General features: G+C 38.2%; 1 protein-coding gene across 1 annotated transcript; it reads left to right on the top strand.

The window, feature by feature from the left end:
* The first annotated feature begins 834 nt into the window (after positions 1-834).
* LOC103468160 (cytosolic phospholipase A2 gamma) lies at positions 835-13615 on the top strand. Its single transcript, XM_008415045.3, has 13 exons — positions 835-1058; positions 3362-3472; positions 5461-5603; positions 6646-6832; positions 6912-7017; positions 7403-7543; positions 7848-7913; positions 8002-8136; positions 8373-8519; positions 8627-8710; positions 9691-9842; positions 11427-11598; positions 13114-13615. Exons 1-13 carry the CDS (start codon positions 939-941, stop codon positions 13290-13292), a joined length of 1743 nt encoding a protein of 580 aa, XP_008413267.1. The 5' UTR covers positions 835-938; the 3' UTR covers positions 13293-13615.
* The last annotated feature ends 2037 nt before the right edge of the window (positions 13616-15652 follow it).

Raw genomic sequence — 15652 nt, 5'->3', positions numbered from 1 at the left:
CTTCATGAATAAGCCTACTTTGTGTTGTTCTCTGTTTACAAGACTTTATATTAATAACACTAATAATTGTCTAGCATGTTCTGTTCACAAAGCCTACAATCTTTGTTGTTTGTACTGTTACATGAGCCCCTTACATTTTTATGTACCCACAAAAAAAGAGTGAAAGAAAGAGCATAATAAAGGTGAGGAGTCCTGCTCACAGTCAATCTTTTCAAATTTATTTCTCACTTCTTAGGATAAGTTCAGCCTTGGGCTCCCTGCCACAATATTTTCTGTTGTTGTTTGTCTGTCAGCATGGTTTAGGATGTTACACCAAGGTTCATTCCATCAAACCAGTTCCAGTGTTTAACTGGTGCTATAATCTATCAAGAAACAGTTCTTGGTGTTTCTAGCACCACAAACCAATGGAGACATATCAGAGGTAATAGGGGTCCAGTTTGACTGCTGAAAAAAAATTTAATCAGGAACTTGAGGCGTGCTCTTAGGGGACAGGAGCCAATCACAATCTTGTTTTATTGGCTCTAGTGTCCAATAAAACACCAGCGGGAGGGAGAAGACATGCGGTAATCATGCCGGGACTCGAACCTGTTTTATTTTGTATAGATTTAAAAATATATGCAAGGATGTAAAGAATCAGTGCCCCATTGGGCTATCAGCTGTTTACAGCACTGCTTCTTCATTTGTTCTTTACAAATCTTTATACCAAACAAGGACACTTTGTGGACAAAAGATCCCAGATGTTGTTGCTACTTTCTACTTTGACTCAAACATCTGGTTTACATTTGAAACTGTTTCAAATGCCATGCCAACACATGGAAGAGATCAGGCAGCCTTTGTGTGTTGATGAAATATCTCTTTTCTTGTGCAATTTCCACATTACAGTCAATGTGGAGAAACAGGAAGAATCTGAAGCCTTATCTGAGTATATGTGAGTCAGCATGCAGACACAGAGGGGAAATACAGGTTTTTCAGGCTTAGGGTTTTGCTTTTGGCTGATGATTTCCGGAGTTGCACTGCAGACAGTGGACAACATGGAGGGAAATATGACAGCTTCTGAGGTGAGACATTCATTGGTCAAAAGCCCAGAATTTGTATTTTGTAGAGCGTTGTCTTACAAGGGTTGATTAGTCAAGTCTTCCATATTTATGCAGTTGAGATACTTGCAGTTAAAATTTAGTGATACTATCAGTTTCTATTAACTAGCTCCAGTTCACATCATGGGAGGATACATGTAGATAAAACATATGCCTGTGAAAAGACGGTCTTAATTATCAATTTCAAATTGTTTTTGAAATTGTTTTTTATACAGTGTTTTGCTGTTTATACTGTTTAGTCAGAGAGAGTCTACCTTCTTTGACTTAGAGATATTCTCTTTGGAAACAGGCATGAGATTATTTTGGTTGTAAATTGGGGCTTGTTAACACGTGTATCAAATAATATGTTAGCAACTCAATGACTTTGGGTTTCTATATGTGGAAGACAAGATCCTGAACACCAAATAATGCATCAGGATGAGGAAGCAAGTTGAACAATTCCTTTGAAAAATGTTGCCTGGTGTGATCAGTCTCGACTTTTGAGGTGCCAATTTTAAACAGCATTAAAATTGGATCCTAGTATCAATGGCTCAGGCCACAGACTACTTACATCTCCTCATGGCTTCTTCAAGTAAGATGATACAGTACATATAACAGAGCTCAGATCACCACACTCTACTTTCTCAGAGACGGGTACACTAGCTGTGTCTCCATTACAAATGTGAACCTTTGTCAATATTCTGCTAATGTTAAAAAAAACACAATTTCTCAATTGTGGTGCTTCCATCAAATAAGAAACGCAATTAAAATCACATGAGAATAAGTTTGTTCAAGTGACAAGTCATTAATAAACATGCCAGAAGCCTGAGCTCATTGGTCAAAGACACTTTGAGAATTCCTTATTAACTGAGAAGCCTCGCTGTACCGCGGCTTGCTCATGGGACAGGCGGAGAATACTTTGGCAGAACACACACAGTCCAGGATGGGACGTGCTGAACTTGGAGTGCAAAGAGACATCCAGACGCTGCTTAAGTGGTTAAAAAGACGCAAATTCTTTTTCTATGGTTTCAGCAGAGTGAGGATGTGGACAGCTGAATGCTGACATCACCTACAATATTGACAGAAAAGTTAAGATATAATTATTTATGTCATTAATATATTCCAGCCAACTGCTTCATCATCCATTTGTCAAAGTACATGTCGCGTAACAGTAAGATTTCAATTTGGTAAAAGCTTTCAGAGCTTCTCATAGTGAAAGAGTGGAAAACCACAAATTAATTTTCAATCACTATACCTAGATTTGCATAACTTATCCACTCCTGCTGTCCCTATATAATATGGAATGCCATCTACAAAGTGAGCGCTTTTACAAAACACATCATTTGTGATGCACTTCTCTGGTTCTCAGTAGACAGTTTCAAATTAATAAGACTTTGGAGGTAGACTTTTGATATTATGAGTTTTGATTGCTCCTTTTACTGGTTTTATAATCTCTAAAATAAAAAGAGAATAGGTTTCTCCTTGCCTCTTTTAACTCAAGAAGTCTCAAAATCTTAGGCCAGATAGAAAGGTTGTCTGATTGGAGTTGGAATACACTAGCACATTTTCATGTCCAATTATAAACTGTAAACGGTCCAGATTAACAAACTGATGCTGTGGAACTCCCTGGAGCTGAGCAAACAGTCTCCATGATTTCTGTCCAAATCACAGATGGCTGTAATGAAAACACAGGCATAATAATCATTGTTAGGCTGGGCCGCTCTATAAATTGCTTTAAACAAGACGTCATTCTGGAACAGAGTGATGCACCAAAAACAAGATCACACTGCTGTGAGCTTTTCCCTCTGGGAACAAAAATAGTGGTAAACACTAAAAGCAAACAATAAAAGGTTGCAGTATTCTAAATCTCAATTCTCTCAATGCATTTCAATACATGGAAATCAATCAATATCAAAGACGTGTAAAACCACATTTAGATTTTGATGCCTGCAAGACATTCAGAAAAGGTTTGGGCCATGTTCACCTTTTAAAAACACTCAGGAAGCATGTAGGAGCAATATTTTTGAAATCTTATAGGTGGAATTCTTTCCCATTCTTTCTTGATGTACAAGTACAGTAAACAACAAACCAGACATTATCAGTGGGAGACAGGTCTGGACTGCAGGCCGGTCAGTCTAGTACCTACGCTGTTTCACTGTGAAGCAATGGCTCCGTTGTAAGACATGCAGAATGAGGCTTATTGTATTCTTGATCATTCTTTCACCCAAAACCTTAATTGTTGACTCACCACAACAACCTGATAATCTCCGGTCATAAATTGTTTTCAGGAAACCATCCGTCACTCCTCATCTCTGTGTGCTGGAGAACAACAATATATTGACAGGAGAAAAGAAGTTGTTCTACAGGCATTGAACAATCTGCAGATCAACTGTAATGCGGTAAGAAAGACATATCTACACTTCTTTTCTCTTTATTGTATTTCTTTTAAGGTTTTGTCAGCTCTACTGACTTTTATATGAAAGTGGATTGAGAGAGAAGGGGAAGACATGCAACAAGGGCCATCAACTTGTGACAGCCACAACCCAGACTGAAGCCTCCAAACATGAATCATGCACCACGCCATTCTTTATTTTATTTGTCTAATATAAATAAATAAATAAATAAATAAATAAATAAATAAATAAATAAATAAATAAATAAATAAATATATATATATAGCCATAAGGAAGGAGGCAGAAGACTAGCGAGTGTGAGAGCCACTGTCCACGATGAAACATCCAAGATCCATAAATACATCCAGGACAAAGCCTCAACAGACAATGTGCTCAGCCAATGTCTCAGGCAATGGGGAACAGAGGACGAGGTGCTGGAGGTACCATCATGGGAGGACAAGCCCCTACATGGGATGTACCACCGACAAATAACTGAAGTGGCTGATGTCAGGAAATCCTACCAATGGCTGGAAAAAGCTGGACTCAAGGACAGCACAGAGGCTCTCATCCTGGCCGCCCAGGAACAGGCCCTAAACACCAGAGCAATAGAGGCTCAGATCTACCACACCAGACAAGACCCAAGGTGTAGGTTGTGCAAGGAGGCCCCTGAGACAGACCAGCACATAACAGCAGGGTGCAAGATGCTGGCAGGGAAAGCGTACATGGAACGACATAACCAAGTGGCGGGCATAGTGTACAGGAACATCTGTGCAGAATATGGACTGGAGGCCCAGAGATCAAAGTGGGGAACACCCCCAAAAGTGGTGGAGAATGACCGAGCTAAGATCCTGTGGGACTTCCAGATCCAGACAGACAAGATGGTAATGGAGAACCAACTGGACATTGTGGTGGTGGATAAAGAACAGAGGAAAGCCGTTGTGGTGGATGTAGCAATACCAAGTGACTACAACATCAGGAAAAAGGGGCATGAGAAACTAGAGAAATACCAGGGCCTCAGAGAGGAACTGGAAACGACCTGGAAGGTGAAGACCACAGTGGTGCCTGTGGTCATCGGGGCCCTCGGGGCAGTCACCCCCAAACTGGAGCAGTGGCTCAAACAGATCCCAGGAACAACATCAGACATCTCAGTCCAGAAATGTGCAGTTCTATCACAGCCAAGATACTGGAAGAACCCTCAAGCTCCCAGGCCTCTGGTAGAGGACCCGAGCTCAGAGGATGAAAGAGACCACCCGCGGAGGGTGAGAAGGGAATTTATATATATATATATATATATATATATATATATATATATATATATATATATATATATATATATATATATATATATATATATATATATATATACATACAGTATATATATATATATATGCCAGTTAATTACTGGCATAATTAACTGGGGGTTTGAGAAGACAGAGAAGCAGGATAGAAAGAAGACAGCTAAAGATATAAACTCTGAGCCAATTTTAAAGTCTATTAGGTAAAAGACAACACAGAGATTGAGTTACAGGAAAACCTCATTCAACTGCAGCGAGATGAGGTTTGACACAGTCAGGTTTGTCATCTATAGGAAGAGAAGATCAGGTTGTTTGGGGGCGGTTAAGTGTTGAAAATCCAGGGTGCAGAAACATTATGTCCTCATGGGCTACATTATCTGTTGTTCACAAACAACAGGTAGTGTATTAAGTTGTATTAACATTGCTAATACACCTGCTTTTGCCGTTTCTCTTCTTACATGACTAGAAAGCAGAATAAGAAAGACAGTGCCAGAGCCTTCATCAAACACAAGATTCTGCTGCCTCAATTTTCTGGTCCTTGTTCATTCAGTTTACTTGCCAAAGATCTCTTGATGCCCATTCTGATCAGTGGATGAGATGGTTCATTCTAAAATAAAGAAAAAAAAATAGCATTTTTAGTTTAAAGTAATTTATAATTAGAGCAATCAACTTGTCTAACTTTCTGTTTTCTCTTTCCAGGATTTAGTCCCTCACATCGCCTTGGTGGCTTCTGGTGGGGGTCAGAGGGCAGCTGTGAGTCTGATAGGCTTCCTGTATCAGCTGGAAAAGGAAGCCATGCTGAACACTTTGCTATACATAGGAGGAGTTTCTGGGTCAACATGGTAACAGAACAAATTAGCCATAATTACACTACATGCTAGTCAAATCCTGTGTAATTGGAAGTTGGAACAAGCTACAAACTAGTGACTGGATCTCTCATAGAATGGAACCAGAACAAAAGCAATGTAGAAACAGAGATGGAAAACAAAAAAGCTTTACTGAACAACCTGAACGTATTTGACTTCTTAGCAGACATAAAACTACAGTATTTAACTTCTAGAAAAGTATGGTTTTTATGTACTTGTCACCATTTTCTGACAGTATAACATGAAACAGACAATCCAGCTCCTCTGCCTCCCTGTAGTCCTACAGCCATTTGTAGAAATACACTGCTTCCAGTCAGAAACAACCAATCACAGCCAGGAGGAGGCTCTATCTCACTCCTGTATGTCCTGCTTTCAAATACCGTCCATTTCTACTTATACATAGACCTGATTGATGGCGCTCTACTACTCTGAATGCTGTCAGTAACACTAACAGGGCCATGCCCACAGAGCCAGCCCTTCTGGAAAAGGATGAATGACATAATGAAAAGACTTGAAGGATGCAGGGGAGTGGTCCCTGAGGTCAGCTGCCAGAGGCTTTACAGCCTCATGATGGCTAACAAAGGATGGTGGAGTCTTCCACATCATCGTCTGACATCATGAGCTCCAAGTCCTTTGACTCTGCCAAAACCGTGTCCCTGTGTACCTCCAGAATATGTTGAGAAATTGCAAGATCATCACAAACCTCATCTGTCTATATTAGTGGGAAAGTTGGGGGTATTAGAACTCAGGCCAGTTGCAGTGAGTGGCTATACCTCAGCTTGATATTGACAATTTTTGTTTGGTCAATCAATCAATGATAGTTCTGCCATTTACTTTTGATCATTTAGTTAATGATCAAATTTAAACCTTGTTTCATGTAGTTCACACTTTATTTAAGAGCACCAAATACAAAAATTTGTGATTTATATTTTTGTGTTATTGTTTTACAACATTTCCATTCACAAGGCTTTTCCTTGACTCCTGTGTGCCTGCCGCTCATTCCTCTACATTTGGTCAGGTCCATGGCCTTCCTGTACAATGACCCTCAGTGGAGCTCCAACATGGATGAAGCGGTGTCCAAGCTGTCAGGTCCTGGGGTGGAGCTGGAGCACGCTGTGGCCTGGTTGGCTGAACAGTCCAAGGAGGAGTGTTTCTCTCTCACTGACATCTGGGGGGTTCTAACCTCTGCTGGCATCATGAAACAGGTTAAACAGGCGTAGTTTGGACTTTAGACATTCACCAGATGTAACGATTTCTCAAAAAAACCATCTTATACTTTATCAGCTGGACAAACGGCATCTTTCAGAGGAGGCCAGCAGGAATGCCACCAACCCCTACCCCATCTACTGTGCTCTAGAGAAACACTGCTTCTCACATGGGCCACTGCAAGGTACACTTTCATCTCCGCTACCTGAGGAGTTTTATATGAATACAGTCAAAAGGGCAACACTTTATTTGACGGGGTGTGCATAAGACTGACATGACACTGTCATGAAGATGAAGGAGTCTTTATACTTTAACAGTTTACAACTGTTGTCATGAAGTGTCAATCGGTAAGTAATGACACATATAATGCAAAGTTTACCATTTTAATGGACTTTTAATACAAGTTTTAATGCAACTTTGCATTAAAAGTGTCATTATTTACCAAATGATGCTTCATGACTACAGTCATAAACATTCATGAACAGTCCTTCATGTTCAGGTGTTATGTCATGTTTATGACGGTGTCATGTCGGTCTTATGCACAGCCCTTCGTTTTCTCTGTTCGTTAGGTAAATGGTTTGAGGTGAGCCCTCATGAGGCAGGATTCACAGAGTTGAACCTCTTTGTTGAAACGTCGCTGCTGGGCAGCAAATTTCATAACGGAGAGCTGATTGAGAAGAAACCAGAGATGGACATGATCAGGTTACAGGGTGAGCTTCACAATCACTGTGCAGTATATCCAAACTCAACTGTTATCATAATGCCTATACATAGAATACCTCAGTTACAAGGCACTATTTGCTGAGCCACAAAGTCAGTAAATCCAGGATAGGAAATATTAAAACCACAATCAAGTTTTATAAAATGTACTTGATCAGAAAGCTCTGAAGACTGCTGGGGACCGAAGCCCTGTCCTAATATTACTAAAATATATCTAGAAGCAAAAAGTACCAACGTCTAGCATGACCATAAATTGTTTCCTTCATTCATAAATATATATTGTTTTGACTGCAGGAGTTTTAGGCTGTGCACTGGCTCATGAGGAAGTCATCAGGGATGTGATCCCTCCCTGGCTTAATGGTAATTCCATTCACCACTGGAAACATATTCTTAGTAAATTCATGTTGGCTTTCTGATCTAACTTGTTTTCTTTGTACTTCTGTTTCAGTGCCCATAGGTGATGTAACCACGGAATACCTGCGTTTGTACAACGTGCTCAGAAACTTGATAACTCTCACCTCAAGCACCATTCAGGATCCTACTGCCCTATCTGAGCTTGAAAAGTTGCAGAAAATCCTAGATGGTATAAATTCTAACCTACATGTTTTTATTGAAAAATATGAATTTCTTCTAAATTGGTGTATTTCTGTTCAGCAAATTTCTTTTTGTAATTTCAATTTGTACAGTCATATGTTCGATTGAAATGCAGGTAGTGCTGACTGGAGAAGAACCAGTCTTTCTTTGATTTGTAACAGAATATTGATGCAGCAAATTCTTGTTTTTATTTGTTACTATGCCTGTTCTAATGCTCTTTTCAAGACAAGGTGAATCATAATGAGTCTGTTCTGATGGAGTCACTGGATCCAGAGGAGAGAAAAATTTTGTTCCAACAGAGGAGTCTTGGGCTGGTTAGGGCAGTCGAGATCTGGGGCCAAAGTTTGGAGGATGGAACTTTCAAAACATCAGGTATGTATTCTATAGACTTGAAGCTCAGGCAGGGGTTACCGGACAGAAAAGAATAAAGAAGGAAAAGTTTAATTTAACAAAACTTTGCTTCTGTGTGTTTTCTCTAGTTTCTTTCCTTACGAAGCAAGTCCTTCCTCTTATTTTGAAGTGGGAGTGGGGAACAACCAGCAACTTCCTCTATCAGTTCCAGAGTGAGTGGACAGACCTCTAGAGCACAGATGTTCAGCTAGCCTGCATTAAGACAAACGAACAAGAGTTTGGACACTTTGAAGTGAGGTTCTGTGACATCATTATCTGCTCTGGATCCCTTTCCTGTGGATAGATGTTATGTTGTGTGTGGTGTACACAGGATTGCTAGCTCCCACCACAAATATTTATTTACTTTGCAACAGACTCACTGTGGTATATCTTTATGCAGTAGGTTAGAGAACTGTTACAAATAACTCCTTATAACGCTATGTCAAAGATTTTAAGCAAACTGCATACTTCTATTTCACTGGTTGTCCCTCAGTGTGCTCATCAACACTGTCTCCAATGTGACAGATCCAGCTATGTTTTTACCAGGAAAGGCTGAAAAATATGTAATCTTCTCAGCAAAAAAAAAAGAGAAATCTTACCATGTGTTCAGGAAAAATTCAGCTACATTCTTGAAGACACAACCGGTATATCAACAAAATAATAGCTCCACCAGAAGAAAAGCAACATTTTAAAATCATTCAGCCAGAATTAAATCTGACTAAAATAATCTGTGGATTCGTGACGAGTGCTGTAGACTAGACACGTCTTCCCAAACTCTTCCCAGTTTGAAACAGTTTGAGCTGCTTCCCAAAAGGTTTGAGTTACTGAAACATTTTACCTAACTCTCAGGTTTATCCAGCATTTTTGAAATGATTTTAAATTTGGTCTCTTTACGAAACAGAGTTCCTTTAAATCAAAACTAAAACCTCCCCTGTTTAGAGTTGCCTTTGATTCATAACTGGAACATTGATAGATATATTTGATGTCTATTTGCTCAATGATTGCATTAGACAAAATTTAACATGCATTAATTGTTTTATAATTGGTTACTATATGTTTTTATCGTGCAAAGCACAGTGAACTGCCTTGTTGCTGAAAGATGCTGTACTAATAAACTCAGCTTTTACAAATTCTTTACTTGTGTTTCTCACAGATGATTCAGTTCCTGATTGTCTCCAGACTAAAGAATTTCACCTGATCGATGCAGGGCTACTGATCAACATGGCCTACCCATCATTCCTAGGAGAGAAGAGAGACATTGACCTCATCATTGCACCAGAGTCTAGTGCTGGAATTATGTTTGAGGTGCTCAAAATTACTGTCACCTTTCATATAAACACTTGTAAAAAATAAAATTATAATTATATGTTTGCACTGATAAAAATGAAAATGGTGTTCCAACACACTGACAACAGGGCAGAACATGCTCAGCCCCCTAATCAGTCAAGTTCTCCAGAGTCCTGCTAATCTTCTCATTGTTTGACTCAGGTGTGCTGAAACACACATACACACACACGCATACACACACACACACCCACACACACACTCGCACGCACACACACCCACACACACACACACACACACACACACACGCACGCACCCGCACACACACACACACACACACACACACACACACACACACACACACACACACACACACACACACACACACACACACACACACGGCCTCTATGAAGCAGCCCCTGATCACAGTTGGTTGGAGCATAAAGTGTATGTTGTTGCTAATAGAGGATATAAGATATTATGGCCTTTCAACTGGACAATTTCAAATGTTTTCTGATGTTCGAAATAGTTTCTGCAGACAAATTTCCCTCAGTTTTCAGCCATAGTGGGCTCTGATGGCAAATCCAGCTAGTAAGATGTATATGACATATTCTGGCAGCTCAGAATAAAACACCTTTTCCAGATATCCCAAAGATAAAGAATTGTAACAATCTGGCGTCTTGTCAGATATCAGCGTTCTTCTGTGTAACGTCGCAGGAAGTGGATATAGAAATTATGTTTGATTTGTCAACTTAGTAAACACATATATTCAACAATTATGTTTGGATATAATTGTTGAATATTATATCCAACAATTATATTGTTGGATCACTAGTGACATACTAGTTCTCTAGTATGTCACTAGTGAACTAGAGACATACTAGTTCACTAGTGTGTGAACTAGTATGCTTGCAACACAAGCAATCCTGTCAAAATAGAATATTCTTTTTTTTTTTTTACTAAAATCATAGTCCTTTACTTATTTCTGTCAATCAGAGCAGTGTGCATGTTTGAAAACTGAGAGAGTAAACCTAATGAGTCTATACCTGAAGTAAGGCTGAGAAAACATTTTATAGATGTTAAAAAACAAAACATACAATCATAGTAGCTTGATAGGTTGGTTGACTTTGAGAATGAACTGAATCACAGCTGACATAGTAGATGGTGAACTGAAATTAGAGTAAAACTAAAAAAAAAAAAATACAAGCAAAAGTTAAAAAACAAAAATCTCTTGTAAGAGCAAAATTGTTCATGCTTGTCATAGGATTCTAACTAATGGGGAACGAGACAACGTTTGGAAGTGTTCATAAATTAAAGAGTGGTTTGTCCCTTCAGGGCTCCTGTACTGACATGGCAGAAAGGGTGATGTGGTTGAGGAGGGTCACTGTGGATTAAACTGCCTGGTCTGTGACAACAACACAATTATTTTTCTGTGGGATTTTACATTAATGAAAAAAGTAGACATTGGGTTTCTTCCTATCAACACTTTAAAGTTGTCTAAAATGACCCATATCTTTTAGATTTTGTTATAAAGGCCATGAAAGCTGTAAGCACTGGGGCCCAGTATGGAGCCACTGATCTTTCTTCTCCTGCTTCCTTACACAGACTCTGATTCTTGCCAGGAACTATGCAGCTGAAGTGAATAAACCCTTCCCACAGATAGATGATAAAATCCTGGAGGAGAGCAACTGGCCGAAGGACTGCTACGTGTTTGAGGGAAAAGAAAAGGAGCCGACCATCATCTACATGCCGCTTTTCAACCAGCAAAACTGCAAAGGTTTGATCTGTCAGCCTTAACTGATTAGTTGAGTTTAGTAGCATTAAACTCTCCTCCCTATTATTCATGCTCGTTTCAAACCTGCACCTTTCATGGAAGAGTGGCAAGAAGAAATCCTCTGCCGAAACAAAGAGCCATAATAAGTCCCACATGGTTTGTGTAGTTTGCCACAAACCATGTAAGGCGCACAGAGAACATGTGGAAGAAGGTGTTCTTAATGGTTGTAGAAATTTTCCATCTGTCAATGGAAAGCAGGTAGATGGAAGGAACTGCAGTTTCAAAGATGATTCCACACAGAAATGACTCAGAGGGTCAGAACGTAAATGTGCTTTTTCTATTAAATCGACTTTTTTAAGCTTTAAATCATCTTATAATGTTATTCCCTCATCAGAAACATGCCTGAAATGTTGTCTTTATTCTTTGATGAATGTTTAAGAAATCCTTTAATCTCCATGGCAACCATTCAACTGTGCAAAACGCCTGGGTGGACCTAGCCCTGCCTTAGAGGTTCATCTTCTCCAAAGATCTGCATCTTCCAAGCCTCCAAGCTTCCCCACTCAGCTCCATCACACTAGCCAAAAGCAATTAGCAAATAACTGGAGGAACTGTGCATCTGCTGAGCTCATATTAGCTACTTCTCAGTGAAACACTGATAAAAAACATTGTTAATGGGTTAATAGAGGAGCCATATTGAGATTAATTTCTGAAGACGACGTTTCAGAAAGAGCAGGAGTATTTAAAGAGACCTTAATTAAAGGTGTTTAATTAAGAAGACAAAATTTTAAAAGTCATATTTGATATACAAGTACATATATAGAGCTCTGGAAAGTTAAGAGATCCCTTGCAATGATCAGTTTTTCTGATTCTCTTTATAGTTATATGTTTGAATAAAATGAACATTGTTCTTTTATTCTATGAACTACTTGCAACATGTCTCTTGAAATTCCAAGCAAAACTTTATTTGCTTGTAGAAAATGAGAAATGATCAAAATGACGATTTAAAAAAATGCAGTGTTTCCATACCTCAAATAATGCAAAGAAAACAAGTTCATATTAATTTAGAAACAACAATACTAATGTTTGAAGTCAGGAAGAGTTCAGAAATTTATATTTGGTGGAATAACCAGGAGGTTTTCATCAATTGGGTTCAGTGCAGTGGGCTCTTCATTTATGCTATAAAATTTCACTAAATGGCTGGTAAACACATAATACTGCCCCTTTTAATAATTATTTCAAAACATTTTAAAATACCCTGTATAATTTTCTTCCCCCTTCGCAGGTATGTATCGCTGTGTGTTGGTCTATCACATAAAATCCCGATCAATTACATTGGAAGTTTGTGTTTATAAAGTGACAAAATGAACCATTTATCAAATTCCAGAGCTGGTCTTTGGTAGACAAGATGATCTCTGTGTCGTTTCAGGTCACCATCTGAGTGGATGTCCTCAAAAATTAGGCATAGTGTTCAAAGTGAAGGTAAGGATGCTGATTAAATGTCTTTCACTGTTTCTGCAGATGCAGAGGAGGTCAGAGAAAAGATGAAGGAGTTCTCCACCTTCCATCTACCCTTCAGTGAGGAGAAGATTAACTTCCTTTTGGAGACGGCCAAAACTAACATGAAGAACAACAGGGAGATTGTGCTGAGAGAAATGAGGAAAGCTGCTCTCCGTCGAATGAGGAAGATGAGTGGATGAGTCTGTGGGAAGGTACAGGGTAGCAAAATGAGTCAGACAGAGAGATAAAAGGATCCAAGATTTTCTCTCAGTCTATAAATGTATAATCTGAAAACTCACTGTGTCGTCCACATAGATGATGGAAAAATATACCGAATAACAGCATTTAAGGATCTGAGTGTTTAATACTAAGAAATGTCTTCACATTTGTTTTCTTTGATTTTTGTTAGTTTGGAGAGATGTTAGATAAAGGTTTTCACACTGATGTTAGAATGCATGATACACCTTATTATGACTATAAGCAGAAACCCTGCAGAGCTTTGAGGAATAAATATGTTGTTTTACATGGACTCTTGGTTTTATTTCAAGAAGACAAAGTCTTGGTCTTTACAATATGAAAACATGGATGTTGAAAAAAAAAGTCTTGGTCCTTAATCTTAAAAAGAAAAACTAGATTAAAACAATACTATAAAAAAGAGCCTGCCAAAATGTCTCTATAACAATTTAAAAAATAACTGACCATGTATTATCAGTAGTTTTTCCCAGTGTTAGCAAAATACCTTATTAGGTTTGCAGGGTAACTATTTTTTAATTAAAAGGTAAGTTGCTTTGGATCTCCATTTTTCCCTTGAGAAATGAAAAAAAAAACTTGTGTATGTGTGTTTATAAAGTTTTACCGAAATATTTAACTGAGACAAAAGCATAGATAGATGATATCTGCATTGTAAATTGGCATTATGCTAAAATTTGATATTTGTCTGTTAATGTGAAGTCATGATTAAAAACTGCACCTCTTGATTTAATTCATTAATTTTCTTTTACCTGCTATTAGATGTTTTAAACAGTCTTCTGAATCTAATCGAATCTCAAACAAATAGTAATGAAAATACACACCAAGTATGCTGCTGGCCTCTCTAAAGAGGAAAAAGCAACAGAGAACAGAAAAGCAACCTTGTCCAAATTCAGGAAACTGCTTCTCTTAAGTTGATCCACAATGTCAGGGAGCAGTGTTCAGTTATCCACCAAGTGTAAGTGAGTATGGATTATCCATAATACCCTGAATTTGTCCTGTCTATTGACGTAATCTGCAGTTATAAAGTCTGTCTCCATCACTGAAATGGAGTAGTCAACAAAATACTGTTATTTACGCCCTATGAACTGAGCCATAGTTTCTCATGTTTCACCTGTTGGTTACGTATTATAGTTTAATTGGTAGATCAAATGACCGCAGTCTGATATTTTATTGGGGAATCAAAATAATCTTATCATTTTACTTATTTATTTTTTTAATTGAAAAATCTGGGGTGCGTATGAGTACAGTCTTTATTACTCAGATACCCCAAAATCAAGTGAAATCAAGCACTTTCAGAAGTAACCTGTAATAAACAAAGTCCATCTTTGTCATAGATTAAACACCAATGTTTACACTGTTTTTCAATGCTTCCATGCAATGCATGTAAGGCACATATTTCTCTACACCTAAAAAAACACAAAATAATTAATTTGGTGTTAAGAGATGAGCATTTTCTACTGGTAACAAACTGCCACGAAGTATAAATCAGATTTTTTACTTTTGTGTTGAATGTCTGTTTTACAATATATTTACCTCTAATGACAAACAAAAAAAACAACACTTTTCTGTAAAATTCACTAGCTGCACAATTCTTGTTAAATAGTGTAAGATAAGTGGTATTTCAAAAGAGCAGAATAAATCTTATGTTTTTTGAACAATAACAATTTTTGTTGTTAATCTGTTGCTAAGAGATGAGCGTGTTTACTGGTAACCAAGTGCCACAAAGTGAGCATCAAATTTTTACTTCTTCAAAATGTACCAACTGTAAATTTCTTCTATCTAATCAGGTAAACATTATTTCGAAAGAGCTTATGTTTTATAAACTATATAAGTTGTTATTAATTTGATTTTAAGAGATAAGCGTTTTCTACTGGTAATGAACTCCTTCATAAGGAGTCACCCCAGTCCTGCTTAACTTTTAACATACAGAGAGTTTGTTTTAATATCTGTGTTCTTATCTTCTTTTAGTTGAATTTAATTGTACCTGTAAGAATTTCTGTATAACTTTGTAATGCTATATTTAAAATGTCCCAAATATCAATTAATTATTTCGAAAGAAAAAAAAATCAACAAGACTGGCTGCGGATACCGACTTAAGAATGGGGCCACCATTAGTCTCTTCCTCTATATGGATGACATCAAGCTATGCGCCAAGAGCGAGCGAGACATTGACTCACTGATCCGCACCACCAGGATCTACAGCACTGACATTGGGATGTCATTTGGACTAGAGAAGTGTGGCGGATGGTTACAAAGAGAGGGAAGGTCATCCACACAGAAGGGGTCTCACTCCCAGAAGGAACAATAA

Source organism: Poecilia reticulata, chromosome 8 (assembly GCF_904066995.2).
Source record: "Poecilia reticulata chromosome 8, P_reticulata-male-v2, whole genome shotgun sequence".
Lineage (NCBI taxonomy): Eukaryota > Metazoa > Chordata > Actinopteri > Cyprinodontiformes > Poeciliidae > Poecilia > Poecilia reticulata.
This window is presented reverse-complemented; position numbering and strand designations above follow the sequence as displayed.

What these genes read in the sequence shown, in the direction of transcription:
- LOC103468160 (XM_008415045.3), top strand. Translation starts at nt 939, where the DNA reads ATGCAGACACAGAGGGGAAATACAGGTTTTTCAGGCTTAGGGTTTTGC. An exon ending in GAAATATGACAGCTTCTGAG is followed by an intron (nt 1,059 to 3,361) that starts GTGAGACATTCA and finishes AATTGTTTTCAG; the next exon opens with GAAACCATCCGTCACTCCTC. An exon ending in GTGCTGGAATTATGTTTGAG is followed by an intron (nt 9,843 to 11,426) that starts GTGCTCAAAATT and finishes TTCCTTACACAG; the next exon opens with ACTCTGATTCTTGCCAGGAA.